This window comes from Balaenoptera physalus (genome assembly GCF_965194825.1).
Source record: "Balaenoptera physalus genome assembly, chromosome: 15".
Lineage (NCBI taxonomy): Eukaryota > Metazoa > Chordata > Mammalia > Artiodactyla > Balaenopteridae > Balaenoptera > Balaenoptera physalus.
The window spans coordinates 82,740,139-82,762,902 of NC_138894.1; the positions used below are offsets into that span (position 1 = coordinate 82,740,139).

The following is a 22,764-nucleotide window of genomic DNA, read 5'->3' on the forward strand; positions in this document are numbered from 1 at the left end:
TTCAGGAGACACCCTGAGCCAGAGGACTCAGCTCAGCTGTGCCTGGATTCCTGACTCACAGAAATGGTGAAGAAATAAATGTTCTAAACCACTAAGTTTGGGGATAATTTGTTATACAATGATAGATAACTAATACACACATAGAACAATACAGATGAAGCGCTTAGAACAAGATGAAGCGCTTAGAAGAGTGCCTGATGCCTACATTAGCTATTGTCATCATCGTCATCATTATTATTACTTGTGCAGACACACGTAGAGATTGAAAGCTCTGTGAGGGGAGGGACCATGCCTGCCCATTTGTCTACTGAGTCCCAAGCTCCTAGCACAGTGCCAGGCACAGAGTCCTTTAGTCAACAATAAATATTTGGAAGGAATGAACTGGGGTCCTCTAGATGACTCTTAACTCCCAGCCCAAGAAAGGGGCTGCTGAGAGTTGAAGGAGCAGCCTGAGTACCCACTTTCTCCCCCCAGCTAGAAGATGGACCAAGTAAAGTGGTTAAGGTCTGTCCCCCAACAAGCTGGAGTACGAGGTCCCTTTGTGGTGTCGCAGCCTCCTTGAGCCCAGGCTGCATGTTTCCCAGGAGCAAAGTTATCACAAAGCTAGCCCTTGTGTCTGCCCCCCATCCCTGGGAGGCACAGAGAAAACAATGAAACTGTCTTCACCAACCTTCTCTCCTGGCCTGTGTGTGGACAGGGAGGGCCAGGGAGAGGCTGTTTGACTTGGCTGGGTAACATCATTTTTCTTGACTGAAGAAATGTATGCCAGAAGGGCTAAAAGTAGAAGGTAGTTCTCACCCAAGAGAGCTTTATTCCCCAGAGGCCAGGCCCCACAGTAATATAAAGAAGCTGTATCTTCCATCTGCACGTCGCCCACTCCTGCTTTAAGACTTAGGTCAAATGTCTCCTCCTCCATGACACCCTCCCCACCTTCCCCTGGGCTCCTGTTGTGCCCTGGGCCTAACGCCCCCATTTGAGCATGCTCAGTGAATGCATTCCCGGAACTGCCTGGCCCACCACGGCAAGGATTGTGTCCTGTTTGTTTTTGTATCCCTTGTCTCAGCAGAGTGCTGTTGCGTTCTGAATTTGGAATGGCAGAAAGAAATCTCTAGAAGGGCATTAACCCCCCTGTTGCACAAGAATGTGGAGAAGAGAAGATAGGGGTTATGCATGGGTCATCCTGGGAGGGAAATTCTCTGAAAGTGCTGTGCTCCTTAAGGTAGGGCAGTCGGGACTACAGGGCACTACACCCTCAGCCTCGGGAATGTGATTTACTTTCCTGCTGAAACCACCTCCCTCCTCTGTGCAATGACATGAACTCTCCTTTATTCTAAGCCAGTGGTTCTCAAAGTGTGGTCCCCAGACCAGCAACATCAGCATCACTTGTTCCCCACCCCGGACATACTGATCAGAGACTCTGGAAGCTAGGCCCAGCCATCTGTGTTTTAACCAGCCCTCCATGTGATTCTAATGCATGCTTAAGTTTGAAAACCACTGTTCTAAGAACACTGAAACACATGTGAAAAAGACCCTAGAAATACAATCCAGATTGATTTCAAATTAAGATTAAACAAGAACCCAAGCCAATGCCCCTTGCTACGAAATGCCCAGGATCAATGAAACACCCCACTATTCTCCACGAAACCATTCAACAGGCAATTAAACGAACTCAGCACATTTATTTTAAATGTGCATAATGAATTTTCATATCCTAAGAGTAACACCAGATGTTTTACCTCTTTTTTCCTAATTGATTTTCCAGCCTACAGCAATTCGTCTTTATATTTTCCAGTTGGATCTAATGCAGCAAGAAGAGTGTTCCGGCAGGATTATTAAATGCCATGCATTTTAAAACAAGCATAACCCAGGCTGCCATGTGTCACCTGGGTTGTGGTCTTCCTAAAATTAAAAAAAAAAAAAAAAAAAAGGCAGCTATAGGTACCAGGCAGATTTGAGCAGGCAGGAAACCCAGAAAAGGCCCTTTCGGGGGCTGGGACTCCAGGCTCTTGGCTGGTTGCAAAGCTGAGTTACTGGGCATTGAGCCCAAGCTTGAGCTCTTCACAGAGTCCTGCACTCCCTGGTACCAAAGGATTTGCAAGCTGTAAAACTTGCAAATCAACATTTTGTCTTTATGTGGAAATTTTTGGCTTTAAAATGAAGATGAAAAAGTAGGCTGAGGGCTAGAGGTGAGTGAGGCCAGGAGCTAAGGAAAGGATGAGGCAGTGGCTTAGAGAAGCCAACCTGGTGGACCCTCTCCTTGCTGCTCTGTGCCTGGAGCTGCCCAGACAATTCCCCTCTGTCGGCCAATGAGCCTGGCTGTGCAGGAGGCCCTGTTAATGTGTTTTGTTTTGTTTTGTTTTTTAAGTGGGTGAAAAGTCACCAGCAACCAGGCTTGCCTCACTCAACAAAAGCTCTTGGGAGTCTAGGGAAAGCCAGGGAAACAGAAGCCTCAAGTTTTAAAGCAAAGGGATTCAAAAGGGGCCTTCTCTGCTTCTGCCTGCAGGAGGTGGGCTGGCGGGGGGCAGGGGGTGGGGGGTGGGGGGCGGCAGGCGGTGGCAGCAGGCAACTAAGGGCTGGAAACCCAGAAAGTGTTGATTCCAAAAACAAAAACCACGTCTTTGGTAGTTGGGAGAGGTTGGCAGTATCTGCTACCTTTCCTCGAAGCTGCTGAGGCTGGCAGATTTGAGCCGTCATACCTGTAGCGGGATTTTAATACGGTCTCTGAAGATAAAGCTGCCTGTCTGGTTCTGGGACCCACTGCAGCAGGCTGTCTGAAATTAGAGCTCATATGATTCCACGTCAAAGTGTGCCTGCCCCAGCTTTCAATAACAGCCACCCAAAACCTCGTGTTCTGTCCGTAATGCAGCCACTCCTGGCACTTAGAATAAAGCATTTTGGGCTCCATATAGACCTTCAGATGAAACTTCAATGATAGAAGAATCAGCTTCTGATCTGGGCTCTCCCCAACTTCCACCCAGGAGCTCAGGCCAGAGATAACACCCTACAATCTCAGGGGGTATTGTGTAACCCCATGAGGATCTGAAGGGAACCCAGGAACCAGTGTTTTAGACAGAGAGCCTGGTCCCACACCGGTGATTAACAACAACAACAAAAAAGTCATCTAAATTTTAAATGCACAAATGACACCTTTCCAAGTTTCAAAGAATAGGAAGCAAAGGCCCCATAATAGACTTCGACACAAGTGCTTAAGACATACAAACAGTACATGTTAGGTCAAAGGTTTGGGCACTGGGTGCCGGGGTAACCTCTGGCACTGGGACAGGAGGAACCTGGTCTCCCATGGCCACGCAACCCCACACGTCCTCGAAGGGATTTCATCCCCATTTCCTACAAACACTATGAGGGAAACTGAGTTGGTGGGACCTCCACTGCAGAATTCTGCCCTTGCCCCCAAATTCACAAGAATATTTTTCCACATTATTAAACCACAGGAGCCATTTTATAAATGTCATCATCATAGTCTTTTAATATTTTACATAAAAAAACTGTATACACAGCTTATAGAACTTTTATGTAAACATTATAAGCTCACCACTTTGTCATTTGTCAGTTTATTTAAAAAATAAAAAACAAGACAACAATTTAGTAGAAGTACCACTGGATGGGGAAGGGAGGGGGGTGAAAAGAGACACTAGGGGCAGGTTTACTCTCTGTACAGAGATGCAGAGAAAATTTCACACAGCTTTAGAGACTGCCTTGTGGGGGAAAAAAAAAAAAAGGTTTTAGATAGGCCCTAACGCTTGTTACTGCCCTTTCTCAAACGAGTGCGCATACCTGCACAAATAAAATCGCAAAACAGTGTTGCCGCTTTTTTCAAAAGAAAAAAAATTAGTGGTTTCTTTATCTTCTCCTTGTTTTTTAAAAGTCATCATTTTTTTAAAATCAGAAGTAGATGAGGTTACAGTGTACAAGTGTGGTCAGAATGCTACTGTCTTATGCAAATGACAAGTGCATTAAATGTCAAACAATGAAACAATTGTGCAAAGAATTCTTCCACACACCCCCCCAAAAAAACACCCAAGTTTTAGCCTTTAAATAAATCAAATAACATCCGTTTCTTGGACTGAACGATTTTCACTTGTAGGACAGGCACAAAGTTCGCTTATGGCAAAAACAACCTGCAGCACACTTTCCCTCCTCCTGCCTGTGGCTGGTGAGGGGGTTCGCAGGGGGGGAGGGGGGGGCTGGCCCGCAGGAGCCATGAGTCTAGAAGCTGTGTCCTCTTATCCCCAAGTCGGCTGCAAATGTCTTCCCCAGGGGTTGGAAAGATGGCCAAGTCTTGTTCGTGCTGGGATGGACGCCTGACCCAGGCTGGGCCGGAGCTGTTCCGTCACTCCACCCACCACCACCATTAAATAACACCATCCTACCTCCGAAAATAAAATTATATCTATATTTATATAACACCCCATCCTCCCCAGCCCTCCCCTCCCGCAGTTCCCGAGGTCTATGGTACAGACAGGGGATAGCAGGCGCTCGCTGGTTATGGACGAACATCTGATGGGGCGCGGCCGCACCCCGGTGCCAAGCTCGTCTCCGGGAGGCAGAGGCGGGCATGGGGTGAAAACCCGGCGGCGGGGAGTCGAACATACACACAGCCACACACTCTGAAGAGGCTTGACTCTTCAGAAAAGGGTGGTCAGGGGACCCTTGGCACTCAGCGGGGCGGCCAGGCCTGTGCAACACAGCCGGACGCACAGACACTTGGAAAGCGGGCGCCCGGTGCCTACCACGCGGATTCCCGGCGCCAGAGCCTGAGCCGCCGGGCCACGTCTGCCGGGGCTGAAGGCAGACACCAGGCAGTCCGGTGGGGTCCTTGGGGGACGCGGGTCTCCCCTTCCCCGGGCTCGTGGGGGCTGGGCCCGGGAGGGGGAGGCGCGCCGGCAGGGGCAGGCGGGGCGGGCGCGGCCCTCATAGCACCTTGCAGCAGTTGATGCAGCCGTTCTGGGAGCCGTAGCGCTTCTGCAGCGCGGCGCGCGTGGCCGTCTCGAAGACCTCGCGCACGCCCTCCTTGGTCTTGGCCGAGCACTCGAGGTAGTCGTAGGCTTGGATGCGCACGGCCATGGCGCGGCCGTCATCCGTGCGCACCGGTTCCTGCTTCATGCGCGCCAGCTCCGTGCGGACGTGCTCGTCGCTGCGCAGGTCTTTCTTGTTGGCCACCAGGATGATGGGCACGTTGGGGCAGAAGTGCTTCACCTCGGGCACCCACTTCTCGGGGATGTTCTCCAGCGAATCCGGGCTGTCCACCGAGAAGCACATGAGGATCACGTCGGTGTCCGGGTAGGAGAGCGGCCGCAGGCGGTCATAGTCCTCCTGGCCCGCCGTGTCCCACAGCGCCAGCTCCACCTGCTTGCCGTCCACCTCGATGTCGGCCACATAGTTCTCGAAGACGGTGGGCACGTACACCTCGGGGAACTCGTCCTTACTGAACACGATCAGCAGGCACGTCTTGCCGCACGCGCCGTCGCCCACCACCACCAGCTTCTTGCGGATGGCCGCCATGAGCGGGCCGGGCCCGGGCAGCAGGAGGGGGCCCGCGAACGCCTCGCGGCCGTCCCGCTCGCCGCTCACTGCTCACCTCGGGCTGCGCGCTGGGGGAAAGGGTTGCTAGCTGCACCCAGGCCCCGGGGTGGCGCGTTCTCTCGCTGTGCTCGGGCTGCCGCGGCGGGGTAGGTGGGGGCGCCGGGGCATAGGGCGCGCCTTGCGTCTCCGCGCTGCTCCGGAGCGGTGGCCGCTCTCCTCGTCCCGGGCCCGGGGTCGGCGCCTTTGGGCGCGAAAGGTGGCTAGAGCAGCGGACCCGGCCTAGCTCCCTCCCGGGTCTCTCTAGGCCTCAGCAAAGGTACAAGGGAACACACGCGCGCAGCCGGACTGCGGTGGCAGATGCGGGCTGCGGCCCCAGCGCCCGCTATTTAAAGAGTTCGGCGACTTTCTTAATATAGCCGCCCAATGGGAAGCAAGCCGACTGAGCTCATCGCTGCGGAGCTTGGCTCTAATTGGCCGTCCGCTGCAGCCCAGGGGCGGGGCCGGGCGAGCTTGATTGACGGCCCAGGCCGCCGGGCTGGGAGAGGCAGCGAGTGGGGAGTCTTAACGCCGCGGCGGCTGGCCCTGCGGGGCTCGGGCGGCACCTGGGTTCCCGTCTTCGCCGCAGCTTGTGCGCGCGAAGCGGGAGGGCTGGAGCTAGCTGCCCGGAGCCCGCGGAGCCTGGACGAACGGTTCCGAGAGAGGCGGCACTTTGCGGGCCGTTGATGACTCCCTCCCACTCAAAATTGCCCTCTTGCTTCTCAAACTCCCAGCGGGTGGTCGGACCTGTGGGGGAGGGAGCGGCTCCTTTAATGTGGTTTTGTTTTTAAATACACACACACACACACACGCGCACACACACACACACACACAGAGGCACACATATACACACACACACGTTTGTTTCCAAGCAAGGTTGTTGGGGTTTTTTGTTTTTAATTCAGAAGCGGCCCCTCCCCTGGTCGAGTCTGCCGCCCCCATCCCTCCACCCGGTACTCTCCCTGACTCCTGGGTTTGGATCTCCGAGAGGGTGGCTGTAAGCTGGGTAGGCCTGGGCCCAGCCTCTGGCTCTAACAAGTCCTGCCTCCTACCCGCTTCTCGGCACCCAGCCTAGGTCCCTAGGTGAAGATGATTGGGAGAAGGAGGGGCAATGAAAAGCGAAGGTGAAGGTCGAGGCTGGTTGCAGAACTTCAGGTCCACTTGGAGGAAGTTACCGGGCAGAAAAAGGCAGCCTCAGCCCTGGTTTGGCAGGATTAATTCAGATCCTGGTCATAAGGTTGAGAACTGTCTGGAGTAAATAGTACAATAAAATCCAACCACCCCACACCCCATTGGGCAAGAATAGGCTGAGGCCCCAGGGAGTGGGAGGAGAAACTTGCAGGCTGGGACACAGCAAATTAGTGTGTGGTGGGGTGCTAGATCCCCAGTGTTCTGGTCCCACCAGGACTTAATTCATCTATTCCATGAATTCTGCAGGAGATGACACCTACGTCTGAGCTAGAAGAACCTAAGTCAATGGATCTCAATCGACAGAAGAGGTGGGAAGGGGGAGGGAGGGAGGGAGACTCTCCCAGGAAGGAGGAACAGCTTGAACAAAAGCAGAGATGTGGGAAAGAGTAGGACAAATTCTAGGAACAGGGAATAGCTTAGTGTGGCTGCCCTCGGTGGAGAGAGAGAGAGAGGTGAAACTCAGGATGGAGGCCAATCATGGAGGAACCAACTACACAGGTTGGGCCATATCCATTCTGGAGGCAGTGGGATGCTTACTGGTTTTTCAGAAAGGAGAGACCCACTACATCATGATGAGGTTATTGCCTCATACTTCTGCCTCCCCCTCTGACTGGAAGCTGTTGGAGGGCCTGGATTCTGTCTTATCTCAGCATCTTGAAGCCCTAGCACAATGCCTGACCCTATGCAAGCATCAGTAAATGACTGTGGAGAATTCGCCTAAATGCTCAGGAACTCAGTTGGAACTTTCTGGAGTCTCTTCCCTCAGACTCCAGACTGCTTTACCAACCATCCAACCAAACCCCGGGCAGCGAGCTGTAGCTGAGCCATGGTGTTTTCACAGATGATTCATATGTTGAGATGTAGGTCCCCGAATGGATGCCGCAGATATAATCAGGTCAAATACAACATTAGTGCCACTAACCCCCGGAGCCCATCCTCATTCAAGTGACCAAAACTGCTTCCCTCACATTGGATTATCTCCACTACAATGCCTAGCGTTTTTGTTTTTTGAATTTTGTTTTTCAGATCTAAGGAACTGAACTGTCAATAAGTAAATAATTTCTCCAAGTGGAATCCCATGGGAGAAAGTAAGGGTTTTTTTTTTTTTTTTTTCTTTTTTTTTGGGATCATTTGTTTAGGGCTCCAATCTAGCAACTTTTTCTTTTCTTTTCTTTTCTTTTAATTTTAATTTGCCTGTTAGAAAAATCTAAAAATCTAGAAAAATCTAAATTTTTCTTCCTTTAATCAAAACCTTTTATAGCTGTATTGTTAACACTGCTTTCCTTTATCTTAATATAGCTTGGGAATCTTGGCTTAAGCTTCAAATATTAAGAAAATATCAAACAATTAAAGTTTTGTACCATGTATTTTTTTAAAAACTGGAATACAAAGAATCAGGAAGAGGGATTCAATTCACTCATTTCCTGACTCTCAGACATATTATATGAGGTGTTCCAAGCTTGACTCTCAATATTGCAGTAATTTCTAAAAATATTCAGTTGGTAAATTATGCCAAAGTAAACAAGTAGAAAAATCCGTATTCTGCAGCAGCTTCTTTTCATGGTCTTCATTTTCATGTCCAGGATCCTTTGACAAGCTCTGAGAAGACTGGCTACTTCAAATACTGTACCACTCACGGGATAAACTCTCCCAAACTAGGGGATGTGCCTAATGGCCTCCTCACTGCCTCTGCTCTCCCTTCACAACACACTGGCAAAGGACAAGGATAAAACTGACTTGTCAAGGAGAGCAAATCATTTTAATAGTTAACTTTAGTAACCTATAGATTCGTTGTATGACAGATACCCACACTAGTGAGAGAGGGAAGTTATCCTTCAGACAAAAGGGAGATGTTAATCTACCTCCAATCTTCCTTCAGCTTTATTGATTTGGCCTGTTTTGTCCACTCTCTCCTACAGATCTCCTGTAAATCACCCCCCAACTCCTCGGAGAAAAGACCAGCCAGAGACTGGAGTGTTCATTAGATTTTAGTGCCACCTTGTGGTAATCTTTACAGGTTTAAAAAAAAAAAAATATATATATATATATATATAATTATATTTAAATATTTTATAAATATTTTCTATATATTATATATGATTATATAAAAACTTATCTAGCCAAAAAGCATGCATTTTATGACTATTTTTATTTTAAGATGTTTCACAGGATGTAAAACTCCTATTTGTTTCACAAGCAGCTTCTTTAGAAATTCTTCACATATATATTTATATACACATAGAACTTTTTTCATATACACTTAAAAAAATTAATTCCTTCCTAGTTAAATAGTAACGTCTAAAAGAGATTAGAAGATAACAGCTGTGGAACCTTACTAATTTATATAACAATGGACTTCCTTTTAACCTAATTACAATGTACAGAAAGTTGTAAAACAACTTGAACTGCAAAAATCATCTGCTTTCTTCCCCCCAGCTAAGAAAGCCATTATTGGATAATCTGGTATAACTGGAAGTAATAATAATTCACTTACCAATAAGCATTTACTGGAAACCAGCAATACTATAGACATTCCTGGCAGTCATTTAATTTTTAAATTATTTCTAATTTAAGCAGTAGCTTAGGGTCTCTAGGAAAATTGTCAACCTTCCTTCTCAATGCGATGAGTTTTAAAAAGGGAAAGGCTCTTCTAGACCTAGCCATACTATTTCACATGGAAAAACCAAAGTGGTCCCATATGGTCTGTTTGGGCCCATTTAGCCATGAGTTACATAGCTGAGCCTTCAAACTGCTTTCTGGGGTCTCCAAGCTATAAGCAACAGCAATTCAAACACCCCTCCCCTGTCCCGAGATTGTGACCCAGTTTGACCCAGGCCTAAGACAGAGAGGCTGGGCTCTCAGGAGAATCACCATAGCTAGAATGTTAAACTTTGGAATGTAGGCATTGAACTCTGATCAGACCCCGTCTGTCCAGCCCAGGGTCATGCTAAGGGGAGTTGGCAGTGGGCAACAGGGCCCAGCTCCTGATCACTCTAAAACTGCACCATCCAATCCAGTAGCCGATAGCCACATGTGAAATCCTGCTGATACCGCTAAAGAACCATTTTCAATGTTATCTAATTTTAATAAATTTAAATTTAAAAGCTGATATTCATGGTAGAGGAAAAGGGGAAATGTTGGTCAAAGAGTATAAACTTCCAGTTAGAAGATGAATCAGTTCTAAGGATCTAATGTCTAGCATGGTGCTTTTAGTTAATAATACTATATTATATACTTGGCAGTTGCCAAGAGAGTAGTTCCTAAACGTTCTCAGCACAGGTTGGGAATTCTCTGGTGGCGCAGTGGTTAAGACTCTGACCCCCCAATGCAGGGAGCTCGGGTTCAATCCCAGGTCAGGGAACTAGATCCCACATGTGTGCCACAACTAAGAGTCCGCATGCCACAATTAAGGAGCTGGTGAGCCACAACTAAGGAGCTGGCGAGCCACAACTAAGACCCAGCGCAACCAAATAAAAATAAATATTAAAAAAAAAAAGAAATGGTAATGATGTGATGTGATGGAGGCGTTAGCTATTGCTATAGTGGTAATCATTTTGCAATATGTAAATGTATCAAATCAACACCACTGTTGTACACCTTAAACTTATACAATGTTATATTTCAATTATATCTCAATAAAGCTGGAGAAAGAATTGATTTAATACTGATATGGTACTCAGAAAACTATAAAACACTGTTGAAAGAAATCAAAGATGACATAAACAGATGGAGAAATATACCGTGTTCTTGGATTGGAAGAATCAATATTGTGAAAATGACTACACTACCCAAAGCAATCTACAGATTCAATGCAATCCCTATCAAACTACCAATGGCATTCTTCACAGAATTAGAACAAAAAATTTTACATTTCGTATGGAAACACAAAAGACCCCGAATAGCCAAAGCAATCTTGAGAAAGAAAAACAGAGCTGGAGGAATCAGGCTCCCTGACTTCAAACTATACCACAAAACTACAGTAATCAAGACAGTATGGTATTGGCACAAAAACAGAAATATAGATCAATGGTACAGGATAGAATGCCCAGAGATAAACCCACACACATATGGTCACCTAATTTACAACAAAGGAGGCAAGAACGTACAGTGGAGAAAAAACAGTCTCTTCAATAAGTGGTGCTGGGAAAACTGGACAGCTACATGTAAAAGAATGAAATTAAAATGCTACCTAACACCATACACACAAATAAACTCCAAATGGATTAAAGACCTAAATGTAAGACCAAACACTATAAAACTCTTAGAGAAAAACATAGGAAAAACACTCTTTGACATAAACCAAGCAAGATCCTTTTTGACCCTCCTCCTAGAGAAATGGAAATAAAAAGAAAAATAAGCAAATGGGACTTAATTAAACTTAAAAGCTTTTGCACAGCAAAGGAAACCATAAACAAGACGAAAAGACAACCCTCAGAATGGGAGAAAATATTTGCAAATGAAACAATGGACTAAAGATTAATCTCCAAAATATACAGACAGCTCATGGAGCTCAATATCAAAAAAGTAAAAAATCCAATTAAAAAGTGGGCGGAAGACCTAAATAGACATTTCACCAAGGAAGACATACAGATGGCTAAGAGGCACATGAAAAGATGACTCAACATCTCTAGTTATTGGAGAGATGCAAATCAAAACTACAATGAGCTATCACCTCACACCGGTCAGAATGGCCATTATCAAAAAATCTAGAAACAATAAATGCTGGAAAGGGTGTGGTGAAAAGGGAACCATCCTTCACTGTTGGTGAGAATGTAGATTGATACAACCACTATGGAAAACAATATGGAGGTTCCTTAAAAACTAAAAATAGAACTACCATATGACCCAGCAATCCCACTACTGGGCATATACCCTGAGAAAACCATAATTCAAAAAGAGACATGTACCCCAATGTTCATTGCAGCTCTATTTACAATAGCCAGGACATGGAAGCAACCTAAATGTCCATCGACAGATGAATGGATAAAGAAGACGTGGCACATACATACAATGGAATATTACTCAGCCATAAAAGAAGTGAAATTGAGTTATTTGCAGTGAGGTGGATGGACCTAGAGTCTGTCATACAGAGTTAAGTAAGTCAGAAAGAGAAAAGCAGATACCGTATGCTAACGCATATATATGGAATCTTAGAGAAAAAAAATGGTACTGATGAACCTAGTTGCAGGGCAGGAACAGAGACATAGACCTACAGAATGGACTTGAGGACACGGGATGGGAGGGGGAAGCTGAGGCGAAGTGAGAGTAGCATCGACATATATACACTACCAAATGTAAGATAGTTAGCTAGTGGGAAGCAGCATCATAGCACGGGGAGATCAGCTTGGTGTTTGCGACCACCTAGAGGGGTGGGATAGGGAGGATGGGAGGGAGGTTCAAGAAGGAGGGGATTTGGGGACATGTGTATGCATATGGCTGATTCACTTTGTTGTACAACAGAAAATAACACAGTATTGTGAAACAATTATCCTCCAATAAAGACCTATTAAAAAAAAATACTGATATGACCACCAAAAATTTTTTAAAATAAAAAATTAATAAAAACTGATATTCGATTCAGTTATTGGGAAATGTTTATGTATGTTTGAAACAACTTGAGTATATGAAGCTACTTTTTCTTACCGGAAATTTTTTGAAATCTAAATACAGATTGAGTATCTTTGATGAAAATTTAGCATCTGAATTGAGATGTGCTGTAACTGTACAATAAACACTAGAACTTAAAGGCTTAGATTGAAAAACATGTAAAATAGTCCACAAAATATTTTTATATTAATTACATGTAGACATGATGATATTTTGGATATAGTGGATTTTTTTTAAATATGAGATTTAATATGTTAGATATATTTGGATATATAATTCAAATAAATTTTACCTTTTTCTGTTTGTTACTGTGACAACTAGAACATTTTAAATTACACATGTAGTTTACATTGTATTTCTCTTGGACAGTACTGCTCTAAAATGTCTACAAGCTCATGTGGCTTCCTGGCTACTCCCTCCCTCACCATCCTTTTGGGGAGTCACCTTTATATGAACCCCCTGGATCCCCTTAATCTTCCTGTGGGGGTTAGAGGTAGGATTTCCTTTTGTTTGTTCTAAACTCACTGCTGGATTTCAGACAGGCTCAGACACTCAGATAAACAGTGTGGTTTGGGGCCATCTGGGACCTCCCTGTCCCACTTTCCATCACTGCTTTCCAGGCCAGGCACCTCTAGGACTTTTCATCTGTCCCCCTAAACAGCAGCCCCCTCCCTAGTCTGTCCAGCTCTCATCCCAGCACTAGGCGATGTTTTCTTGAACAGTAGAGGTTATTTGGGCCTTTTTGCACACGTCTTATTTTCCTTTCCAGAAAAGGGAATCAACATCTAGTCCTTGGTAGAAAAGTGGGAAGTGTAGATTGTTTTCTGGAACTCTCATATCAACCTCAATTCTCTCAATTCAATTCAGTAATGTAGATTGAGAGGAGAGTGGAGATGGGGAGGTGAAGACACAAAAGATAAGTAAGCTTAGGACTAACACTTAGTGAAGACTTGTCCCTCCCCCGCCATGGGACAAGACCTCACTAATATGTAAATGAAGGATGGAGCCAGCTTCACACTGGTGTTCACGGCTGAGCAAGGCTTTGGGTAACCAGTAGGATTTTTCCAGAAGAGGTGCCCATTTGCACCATCTGAAACATTTACTGCGTGTATTATGTGGAGAAATGTTCCAATCAGAGCCATTTGTTGAGAGGGTGAAGTAGGAAAATGTTCCTCTTTCCACGCCTGAGTTTGTCTGAAGACATTGCTGGGTGAGGTTTGTCTCACCCTGAGGAATGGGAAGGCAGAGAGGAAAGAGGAAGGTCACAAGAACTCACTCTTACGTAAGTGTTGTTATTACAAAATCCACCCCAGCAATGCTTACTGTTTCTGTGGCAGATGCTGAAATTTCACACAGATTTGTTAATTTCGCCAACGCTACCAGAAAGTGATGGGGAGATGTAGTAAGCAGAAGAGAGAGAGCCTCGTACCCGGAACCTGGAGACCTACTTTTTAGGTCTTCCAATTCCTAGCTGTACAGCCTTGGGCAAATCAACCTTTCCAGGTCTCAGTTTCCCCATTTGTAAAGTGAGAGAGAGAACTCAGAGGTTGGAAACTCAAATGTCCACAGGGGTCCTGCAGTTAACTGTGTGTGAGACATAATGGCAGTGGTGGAAACTGTGGGGAACCAGAGAACATGCCCTATCTAAGCAATAAAAGTTCAGAATTTAAAAACCAACTACTGTGCTGTCCAAAAAAGGCACAAACAGAACAGGCTGGATTTGGCCAGGCAGAACAAGTCTGTGGCCCCTGACTAGATGAATTTCATTTTTTTACAGATCGAGGGCTCACCTGTAGAAAATAATATTGTTAATCCTTTCATAAACTGAAAAAATAATTTTATAAAACAAAAAAATCCTTTTTCTTGAATTTTATTTTTCAAAACTTTCTTTTATTTGAGTTATTTATACCAAGGTCCAAAAGATGAAATATTCCAAAGGATGGAAACTAGGGAAACATAGTCTTAAGTAAGAGTAAGTTATTCTCGGACTTTCCTGGTGGTGCAGTGGTTAAGAATCCGCCTGCCAATGAGGGTTTGAGCCCTGGTCCGGGAAGATCCCACATGCCACGGAGCAGCTAAACCCGTGCGCCACAACTACTGATCCTGCGCTCTAGAGCCCACGAGCCACAGCTACCGAGCCTGCGTGCCACAACTACTGAAGCCCGCGCGCCTAGAGCCCGTGCTCTGCAACAAGAGAAGCCACCACAGTGAGAATCCCGCGCACTGCAACGAAGAGTAGCCCCCGCTCACCACAACTAGAGAAAGCCCGCGCACAGCAGTGAAGACCCAATGCAGCCAAAAGTAAATAAATAAATTCATTTAGGAAAAAAAAAAAAAAAGAATAAGTTATTCTCACAGCTACCTCAGCGTTAGCATTGAGCAGGGTGGGAGATGTTACACCCTTATGTCAGTCCAGAGGGCAATAACACCAAGTTTTTTTCCTCTTCCCTTTTTTTGTAGTCTTGAAAGCAAATGACCTAATCAAAGTATTTATACAGGGATGATTCACTCCTGTTATTCTCTGATGATGTCAGAATTTTGCAATAGGGAGGAGTTGAATACACAATGGATTTCCACACTCCAGTGTGTTATCACTGAAGATGGCTCTGTGACTATTTATAGCATGAGACGGAGCCTCTATTAGGAGCCACTGCTCAGAACCGGGCAATCTAGGGCGCAGATGTCACAGCCGTGGGGAGACTATGAAGGACACAGTTCTCCGCACCATTCCAGGACCTCTGCCTCGGCCCCAGCCACACGGGTTGGTGGAACACGGCTCAGCAAAAAAGGCGGTTCTTCATGAGGGTCCTCAATCAGAAAGGAGAACACTGAAAAATCTCTCTTTTCGACAATTCTCTCGCGGAACTGTTTCATCTCTGGGAAGTGGAGTGGTGTGATTTCTGATCAGCTTGGTCACAATGTATGTTTAAGAAAGAAGTTGATGCATTTGTAGCTTGCAAATCTCAGTGATATGCCTAGGAAATCCACTCACTCATTCATTCATCCATTCATTCCACTAACACGTGTTAGGTGCCTCCTGTATGCCTGGACCTCGGTATAGGGCTAGCTGCCACGCTTTAAGGCACTCAAGGACCTGACATAGTTGGCGTCTCACAGCTGTTGAACTTCCTACGTCTAAATTGACGTAGGGACAGGGCTTGAACCAGGCAGATATGAAGGAGGTAATGACAGTTGCTGCTCTCATTCAATCATTTATTCTGCAGACATACTCCGTGCCAGGGAGCAATTTGACAGAGTCCCAGCCCTCAGAGCAGCTCCAGTCCATAAATACAAGTGGCAATACAGTACAATAGTCATAACAATTAAACTATTTCAATCTAGTGTGGTAAGTGCTATAAATGGGTAGGCACAGGGGAGGGGCCAGAGTAGGCTTGAACTAAGAGCTATGTTGGTACTTTGGTGGCCCTCAATGAACCACACCCCCCCCCCAGTATTCATCTCCTTGTGTGGTGCCTTCCCGTGATGAGTCTGAGCTTGACCATGTGACTAGCTTAAGCCAATGGTACATCAGCAAGAATGATGCAAGCTACAGCTTGATAAGTACTTGCATATTGGGGCTTGCCCTTTTGGAGTGCTTCTTCCTGGAACCGGGCTGCCATGCTTTATGGAAACTCAATTAGCCACGTGGAGAAGCCCAAATGGAAAAGAATTGGGTCCCTGGCCAAGAGTCACAGCTAAACTACAAGCCGGTGGCCAGCACCAACCCTTCCTAACATTCCAGCCAACACCATGGGAAAGAGAAGAACTGCCTGAGTCAACCCACAGAATCATAAGAAATAATACATTGTTGCTGTCTTAAGCCACTATGTTGCGGGATGGTTTCTTCCACAAAAATGGATAACCAAACAGGCTGTCTAGATGGTTGCATACAAGTTAGCCAGACCAAGAAAGGAAAAGAAGGGCATTCTAGAGTATGGAGGCATGAGATAGCATAGCATATTCAGGTACTAGATAGATCAATATGGCGGGAATGTGGGGTATACTGTGGAGAGAAGCAGGGGCTGGAACTGAGGAGGCCGGCCAGGCCCAGATAAGAGCATCTGAGGATGGGTTGGGAATCCCCAAGACAACGATTCACTAAGAGGACTCACAGGACTCAGTGGTTAGCTGTACTCAGAGCTGTGATTCATTAGAACAACAGGAGGCAAAACAAGATCAGCAAAGGGAAGGAACATGGGGCGAAGTCAGGGGGACAGCAGGTGCAAGAGAAATCGTTCTTGAGAGTATGCAATCAGAGTCCTCTCCCAGGGAGCCACACAGGACACACCTACTTCCCCCAGCAATGAGTTATGACAACACACAGAAAACACTGCCAACCAAAGAAGCTCATTAGAGACTCAGGGCCCGGGATTTTTACTGGGAGCTGTGATGGTTAACTATTTAATGTCAACTTGGCCAGGCTACCATGCCCAGTTTGGTCAAACACCAGTCTAGATGTTGCTGGTGAAGGTATTTTTTAGAGGAGATTAACATATAAGTCAGTGGACTTTGAGTAAAGCTGATTACTCTCCATGATATAGATGGGCTTCATCCAAACAGTCAAAGACCTTAAGAACAAAGACTGAGATTTCCCTAAGAAGGGAGAATCCTCCTAAAGACTGCAACATAGACATCCTGCCTGTTGCCCTGAGAATTTGGGCTCAAGGCCACAACATCGACTCTGAATTTCCAGCCTGCCAGTCTCCCCTACAGATTTCAAATGTGCCAACCCCACAACTGCATGAGCCAGTTCCTTAAAATGAATCACTTGCTCCCTCTCCATAAATATATCCTATTGGTTCTGTTTCTCTAGAGAACTCTGACTAATACAGGGGCTGATCCCAGAGGCACCCTCTGCCTGGCACGTACCCGAATTCCAGACTCCTAGAAGGAAAGCAGGGGTTCAGCATGAATGATATTGGCTGTTTCTACAGACAATTTAGGGACAGGGAGCCACTCTTCTCAGTTAATGTGTAGGAACCCCCCCGACTCGAAATCTCTGTTCCCAGATGCCAGACAAGGGCCAGCCTGGTGAACAGGCCTTTCTAAGAATAAGCAGTCAGACCTAACTCCTTTCTGTATGGAAAGTAAGTAGTTTATACTGTGGGCAATAGAAAGTCTTTGAATTTTTTTTTTTTTTTTTTCGGCCATGCCACGTGGCTTGTGGGATCCTAGTACCCTGACCAGGAGTTGAACCCATGCCCCTTGCATTGGAAGCATGGAGTCTTAACCACTGGACCGCCAGGGAAGTCCCTGAGTTTTTTTTTTTAATGTAAATATGTTATTCCATTAGAGATTTTAAAGTGTGGGTGGCATGTTATGTTTCGTGTCATAAGGCCATGCTAACTGCATATGGGAGCCAGCCCAAGTAGGGGAAGTAGAGAAGCAGGCTTCGGATTAGGAGGCCCCTCTTGTCATCCAGGCAGAGTAAGGATGGAGAGGAAGGGGGAGGTTTGAGAAAACAACAGGACCTGTGGGAGGTGTCACTTCCCAGGCTGTCACCTCCTCTCCCCATCAGTGGGAGCCTTGGAGAAAGGCCTTCTGCAGGTGAGGTTGCCATGTGCACTCTGTCTAGTCCCTGGAGAGATCTGGCCTGCCAGGCCTGGCAGGGGTTGGGTGTGTGTCTGTGCCTATGTGTCTGCGTCTATCTGTATATGTGTGTTTGTGTCTGTGTGTCTATGTGTGTGTGTGTCTGTGTATGTCTGCGTCTGTCTGCATATGTGTGTCTATATCTATGTGTCTACGTGTTTCTATGTCTGTGTGTATCTGTGTGTGTGTTTGTGTGTGTGTGTCTGCGTGTGTCTATCTATGTATGTGTGTCTGTGTCTGTGTCCATCTGTGCCTGTGTGTCTTTCTGTATCTGCATGTCTATGTGTCTGTGTGTTGGGGGCAGCTCACCTCGCACGCCCACCCTCCTGGGAGAGGTATGCCCTAAAGAGGGCACCTGCTGTGGCTACGAGAGGAGGGGAGAGGAAGGCTGACTCTGTGTCCGTCTAGGAGGAGGGGGAGTCAGCTCTCTGGAGACCTAATGCCCCAGGACCCTTGCCCTGCTCTCTTCCCTCCCACCACCATCCAGACAGGGCTCCAGCTCTCCTGGATGCCCACAGGGCCTTAGGGCACACGTGAACCTTACAGCTGCGAAGGATTCTGTGGGCTTCACGGCTTTTGCTACTCAAAGTGTGGTCAGGGACCAGTAACATTAGCATTTCTTGGAAGCTTGTTGGAAACAGAGAATCTCAGGCCCCAACCCAGCCCAGGCCCCTACAGACTCAGAATCCAGAGTTCAACACGATCTCCAGGTGATTCGTTTGAACGTAAAGTCCGAGAAGCACTGCTTGTCCTCACCTTATGTTGGAGGAAGGGTGGTGGCCATGGGTTGATGGAACGTGTGCTGTAGCCAGGTTGCAGCTTTCCCCGGCCTCTGCTGACCATCTGTGTGGTCTGGGCAGCGTCTCCCTCTGCCTCAGTCTCTCATCTACGCCTCGGGGCATTAGCACTGCCTCCCTCACTGGGCTATCGCGAGTTAAATGAGCTGTCGCGTGTCAAGTGTTTACAACAGAACCTGGCACGTGGTAAGTACCTGGAAACTCTTAGCTGTCATTCCTAAGCGAGGGGTCGTCCAGCCTCGCCTTGCCCCACCCCTCCCAGCAACACGCGTGCACGCAGGACGGGGGAAGAGCATCCCATGCTTAGACGGCCCTGAGGGAGAGCGCCCTCCTGTGGCTCCTGGAAGCTGGGTCTGAGGTGACACAGGAGTCGCTCCCTTGTCACAGAACAGCCTTCAGTTCTTGGAAATTACTCTCTGACCAAGTTTTCCTGTATTCAGGCTGTTCTAGTCCCCAGAACCCCATAATTTCTGCAGGTCCCGGCTGCCTTCCTGAGAGCAGGCCTCTCAGCACACACCGGTTTGCCTAAGCCCTTCTTAAGGGACACTCCCAAGGCCAGGACGCTGAGCCAGGGGTGGTCTTCAGACCTGCTGGTTCTGCAGCCAGGCCAGTCAGATGGCTGCAGGGTAAGGCCCTCTGCAGAGGTTCTGCCACCAAGGTGTCCCAGGTCCAGTGGATGCTGAGCTGCCCAAGATGGTCCATACAGCATGGTGAGAGTGTAAAGCACCCTGGCATCCTGGCCAGCACGCGAGGGGAGACCAGCGGAAGGCAAAGCCCTTCGGTGGGCTCCCCAGAACCATGAGAGGGTGGCCCAGCAGACCGCTCGCATCTCCATGAACCAACTACAGCCAATGTCCCTGGTCACAGGTAGGAGAGGGCAGACGGTGGCTCATCCCAAATGGAGAACGTTCCACAATGTCCTGACTGCAATTGGATTTTTTAAACTTTTGGCTAAAGTTCTTGGAATTCAAGCGAAGTAAATAAGTCCTTAGAAATAATAATACCAATGACAGGGATTATAATAATAGGAATGATAAGTAACCGTTTGAGGACTTATGTGTTAGTTACTATTAAGTTCTTGACATGCATTATCTCATCTAATTCTCACAAAAAGCCTGAGCAAGGTGTGATTGTGGCGGAGACAAAAGGGGTCTGATACTGAGAGTCTTATCCAGCTGCCACCTCCCCTTCACCCCTTTCCAGAGCAATTCTGGGTTTGCCCACTGGACCGCAGACTCTTCTTTGTGATCATTAGTGGAGAGGAGAATTGAAAGGAGCCAAAAGGCTAAGTTGATTTACATTTTAAAAGGTCCTGGAGCTTCTCCCAGAAGAAAACAACTTGTCCAGAAGGACAGAGGAGAGGTCCAGAGAGAAGTGGGTGTGAGAGGAGATTGAGAGAAGAGAGATTTGGGAGAGGGGCTGCCTCGAGGACAGGGCTCTGGGGAATCTGCTGGGGAAAGAGGATCTTCAGGGAGCTCTTCTTGTGTGTTTTGCACTATTGCTCCCCTTTGCCACCTCTTTGGGGGATTTATATACATATTTATATTTCTTTTCAAGATTTTTTTGAGCTGGAGTTATGCATCTTCTAGAGGCAACCCAGCACTGAGCTAGAAGTGAGCCGGCCCACTTTTGTTTGCATTACACTATGATTAGCTCCACCACTCAGAGATAAGGACGCCGAGATTAGAGAGTTTAAGTAAAGGGCCTAAGGTGACACTGCCAGTAAATGTTGAAACCGGCATGTAGTGAGCACTCTGGGCTGGAGACAGCAGCCGCCTACCACGCTGGCTCAGAGGAGCCTGAAAACTCAGTGCTATTTCCAGGGTCCTCCAGCGGAGGGTTTTCTAATCGCCCAGGTCACACAGAGAAGTGACTCCAGAACTCCTGGGCTGTGAATACTGTGTTGTTCACTCCCTTCCTTGAAGTGGGTTTCCCAAATTGTCCCCTCATCCCCCTGTCCCTCCTCAGTGAATCACCTGCTCCCTTCTAGAAGCAGGTCTCTGCATGAGCTTCTCTAACCAGGCAGTGTCTGTCTTTAAAGCCAGCAGCTGCCTGCCGTGGCTAATGAGGGGCCAGCAGGCCTGGCAGAGCGCTGTCGGAACAGGAAGTACTGCCAAAATCATTCACTCCCTCCGCAGTCATTTCTTGAGCTCACGCTGGGAAAACAGCACTCCCTGGAGGCGACTTCCCTTTCCCTCTGAAACTCTCCGTGACTTAAAGTTCTATTGTCATAAAATAAAACTAAGCAGGTCATTGACACTTTTATGTTTTTGCTTTATCCCAAGCGGCAGAAGGGCTGCCAGCAAAGCAATGTTGAAAACCTTGGACTGTAGAAAAGATGTACCTGACCAGAAAGAAGTGGGGGGGCTGAGGGTGGGAGCTGGGTGCTTTATATTTTTTGTCACATAATGATTCAAACGTAAGAAAAATATATAGAGAATAATATCTGCCACCAGCTTTGCCAATCTTTGAATATCCCGTGTTTATTTCAAATCATTTTAGTTCAGATGAAACTCCTGTGTACCCCTCCCCAATCCTGTTCCCCACCCTCCTTCCCTCAGATATGCTGTACTTACATATTTACTACATATGAATGTGTCCTAAAGAATAGTTGGTGGAGTTTTGCATGTTTTAAATTTTTACACAAATAGTATTATACTTTACATAACTTCGGCAACTTGCTGTTTTCACTCAATGATATGTCTTTTGAGACATAGCTATTGTTCATTCACTTTACCTGTATAATATTCCACTGTGTAAATATTTACCCGTTGTCCTGTTGTTGGGCATTTGGTTTATTTCAAGTTTTTTCTGATACAAACCATGCTGCAGTGAGAAGTGCTGCAACTGGACAGGCTGATGTGTTCATGTGCAAGGGTTTCTAGGATGTCCACCTGTGTCACGGGAAGGAGCTTTTCATATGACAAAAATCCTGGGTTTCATTTCAAGTTTCGAAATTGCAGCCAAGGGCAAATGAAGCGTGCACCGTGACTCTGGCTCCTGTTTCCGCCTGGGGAGCTCCACGTCCTAGGTGAGTGACTGTGGCCCCCTTTCCAAGAATATGGTCCTGACAACGCCCTACATCCAGACTCATATATAGACCCCACATATATAGAACCCACTGTCAATCATTTATCTTGTCTGTTTTCCCTTTTGGATTTATAGTTGGAAATATTGACATTCTGGAGTGTTCTGATGATTCATACCTAGTGTGATGGTGAGAGAGTCCGGAGGGAGGGCACGACTGTTTAGAGAAGGAGAAATGGAATTATGAGGTGGAAGTCAGGAGGACTGACATTCCATTCAGCCACTTCTGGGTAATAAACTACCCAGCAAAGATTTATTATTCTCCCAATTCTGTGGGTTCCTCTGCTGGCTTCTTCTGGGCTTGCTCATGTGGTTAATTTCATCTGGAAGATTCGCTGAGCAGAAAGACCCAAGAGTCTCTTGATTGCATGTCTGGAAGTTGGTGCCGGCTGTCGACTGGGTTGCCTTGATTCCCCTTCACTCGCTCTTTCACCCTCCAAGAGGCTAACCCAGCCACTTTGCATGGTGGTCCTGGGGCAGCATTCCAAGAGCATGGAAGCAGATGCTGTAAGGACTCTTGTGGGCGTGGCCAAAAACTCACGTAGCATCACTTCTGCCAAATTCTACTGGCCAAAGCAAGTCACAGGGCCAGTCCAGATTTAAGGAGAGGACTAGTTGTCACTCCCTCTTGTTAGAAGGAAGAGCAAGTCATAGGATATTGCAAAATCACATTGGACAAATTGCTTCAACTGTCTTCGAAAATGATCTCGCAGGATTGAGAAACATGGGCAGAGTTAGAAATCTAACACGGAGATTTTAGCCAGAGTCTTCTGTGTAATTTCCAAAATAGGTCAAGATGATATAATTCTCACCACCCTGGCTTTCCTGACTAGAAAGAGGTTCACTGAGGGATAGTTTTTAAATTATTGATGATTCTGGCATTTCTCTTCACCTGAAAATCCAATAAAGAATC

The 22,764-nt window shown here is 46.7% G+C and overlaps 1 protein-coding gene across 1 annotated transcript; it reads right to left on the bottom strand.

Annotated features, from left to right (window-relative positions):
• Window positions 1-3,556: 3,556 nt before the first annotated feature.
• RHOB (ras homolog family member B) lies at window positions 3,557-5,920 on the bottom strand. The gene has a single exon (XM_082428084.1). It carries the CDS (start codon window positions 5,521-5,523, stop codon window positions 4,933-4,935), a length of 591 nt encoding a protein of 196 aa, XP_082284210.1. The 5' UTR covers window positions 5,524-5,920; the 3' UTR covers window positions 3,557-4,932.
• Between the last annotated feature and the right edge of the window lie 16,844 nt (window positions 5,921-22,764).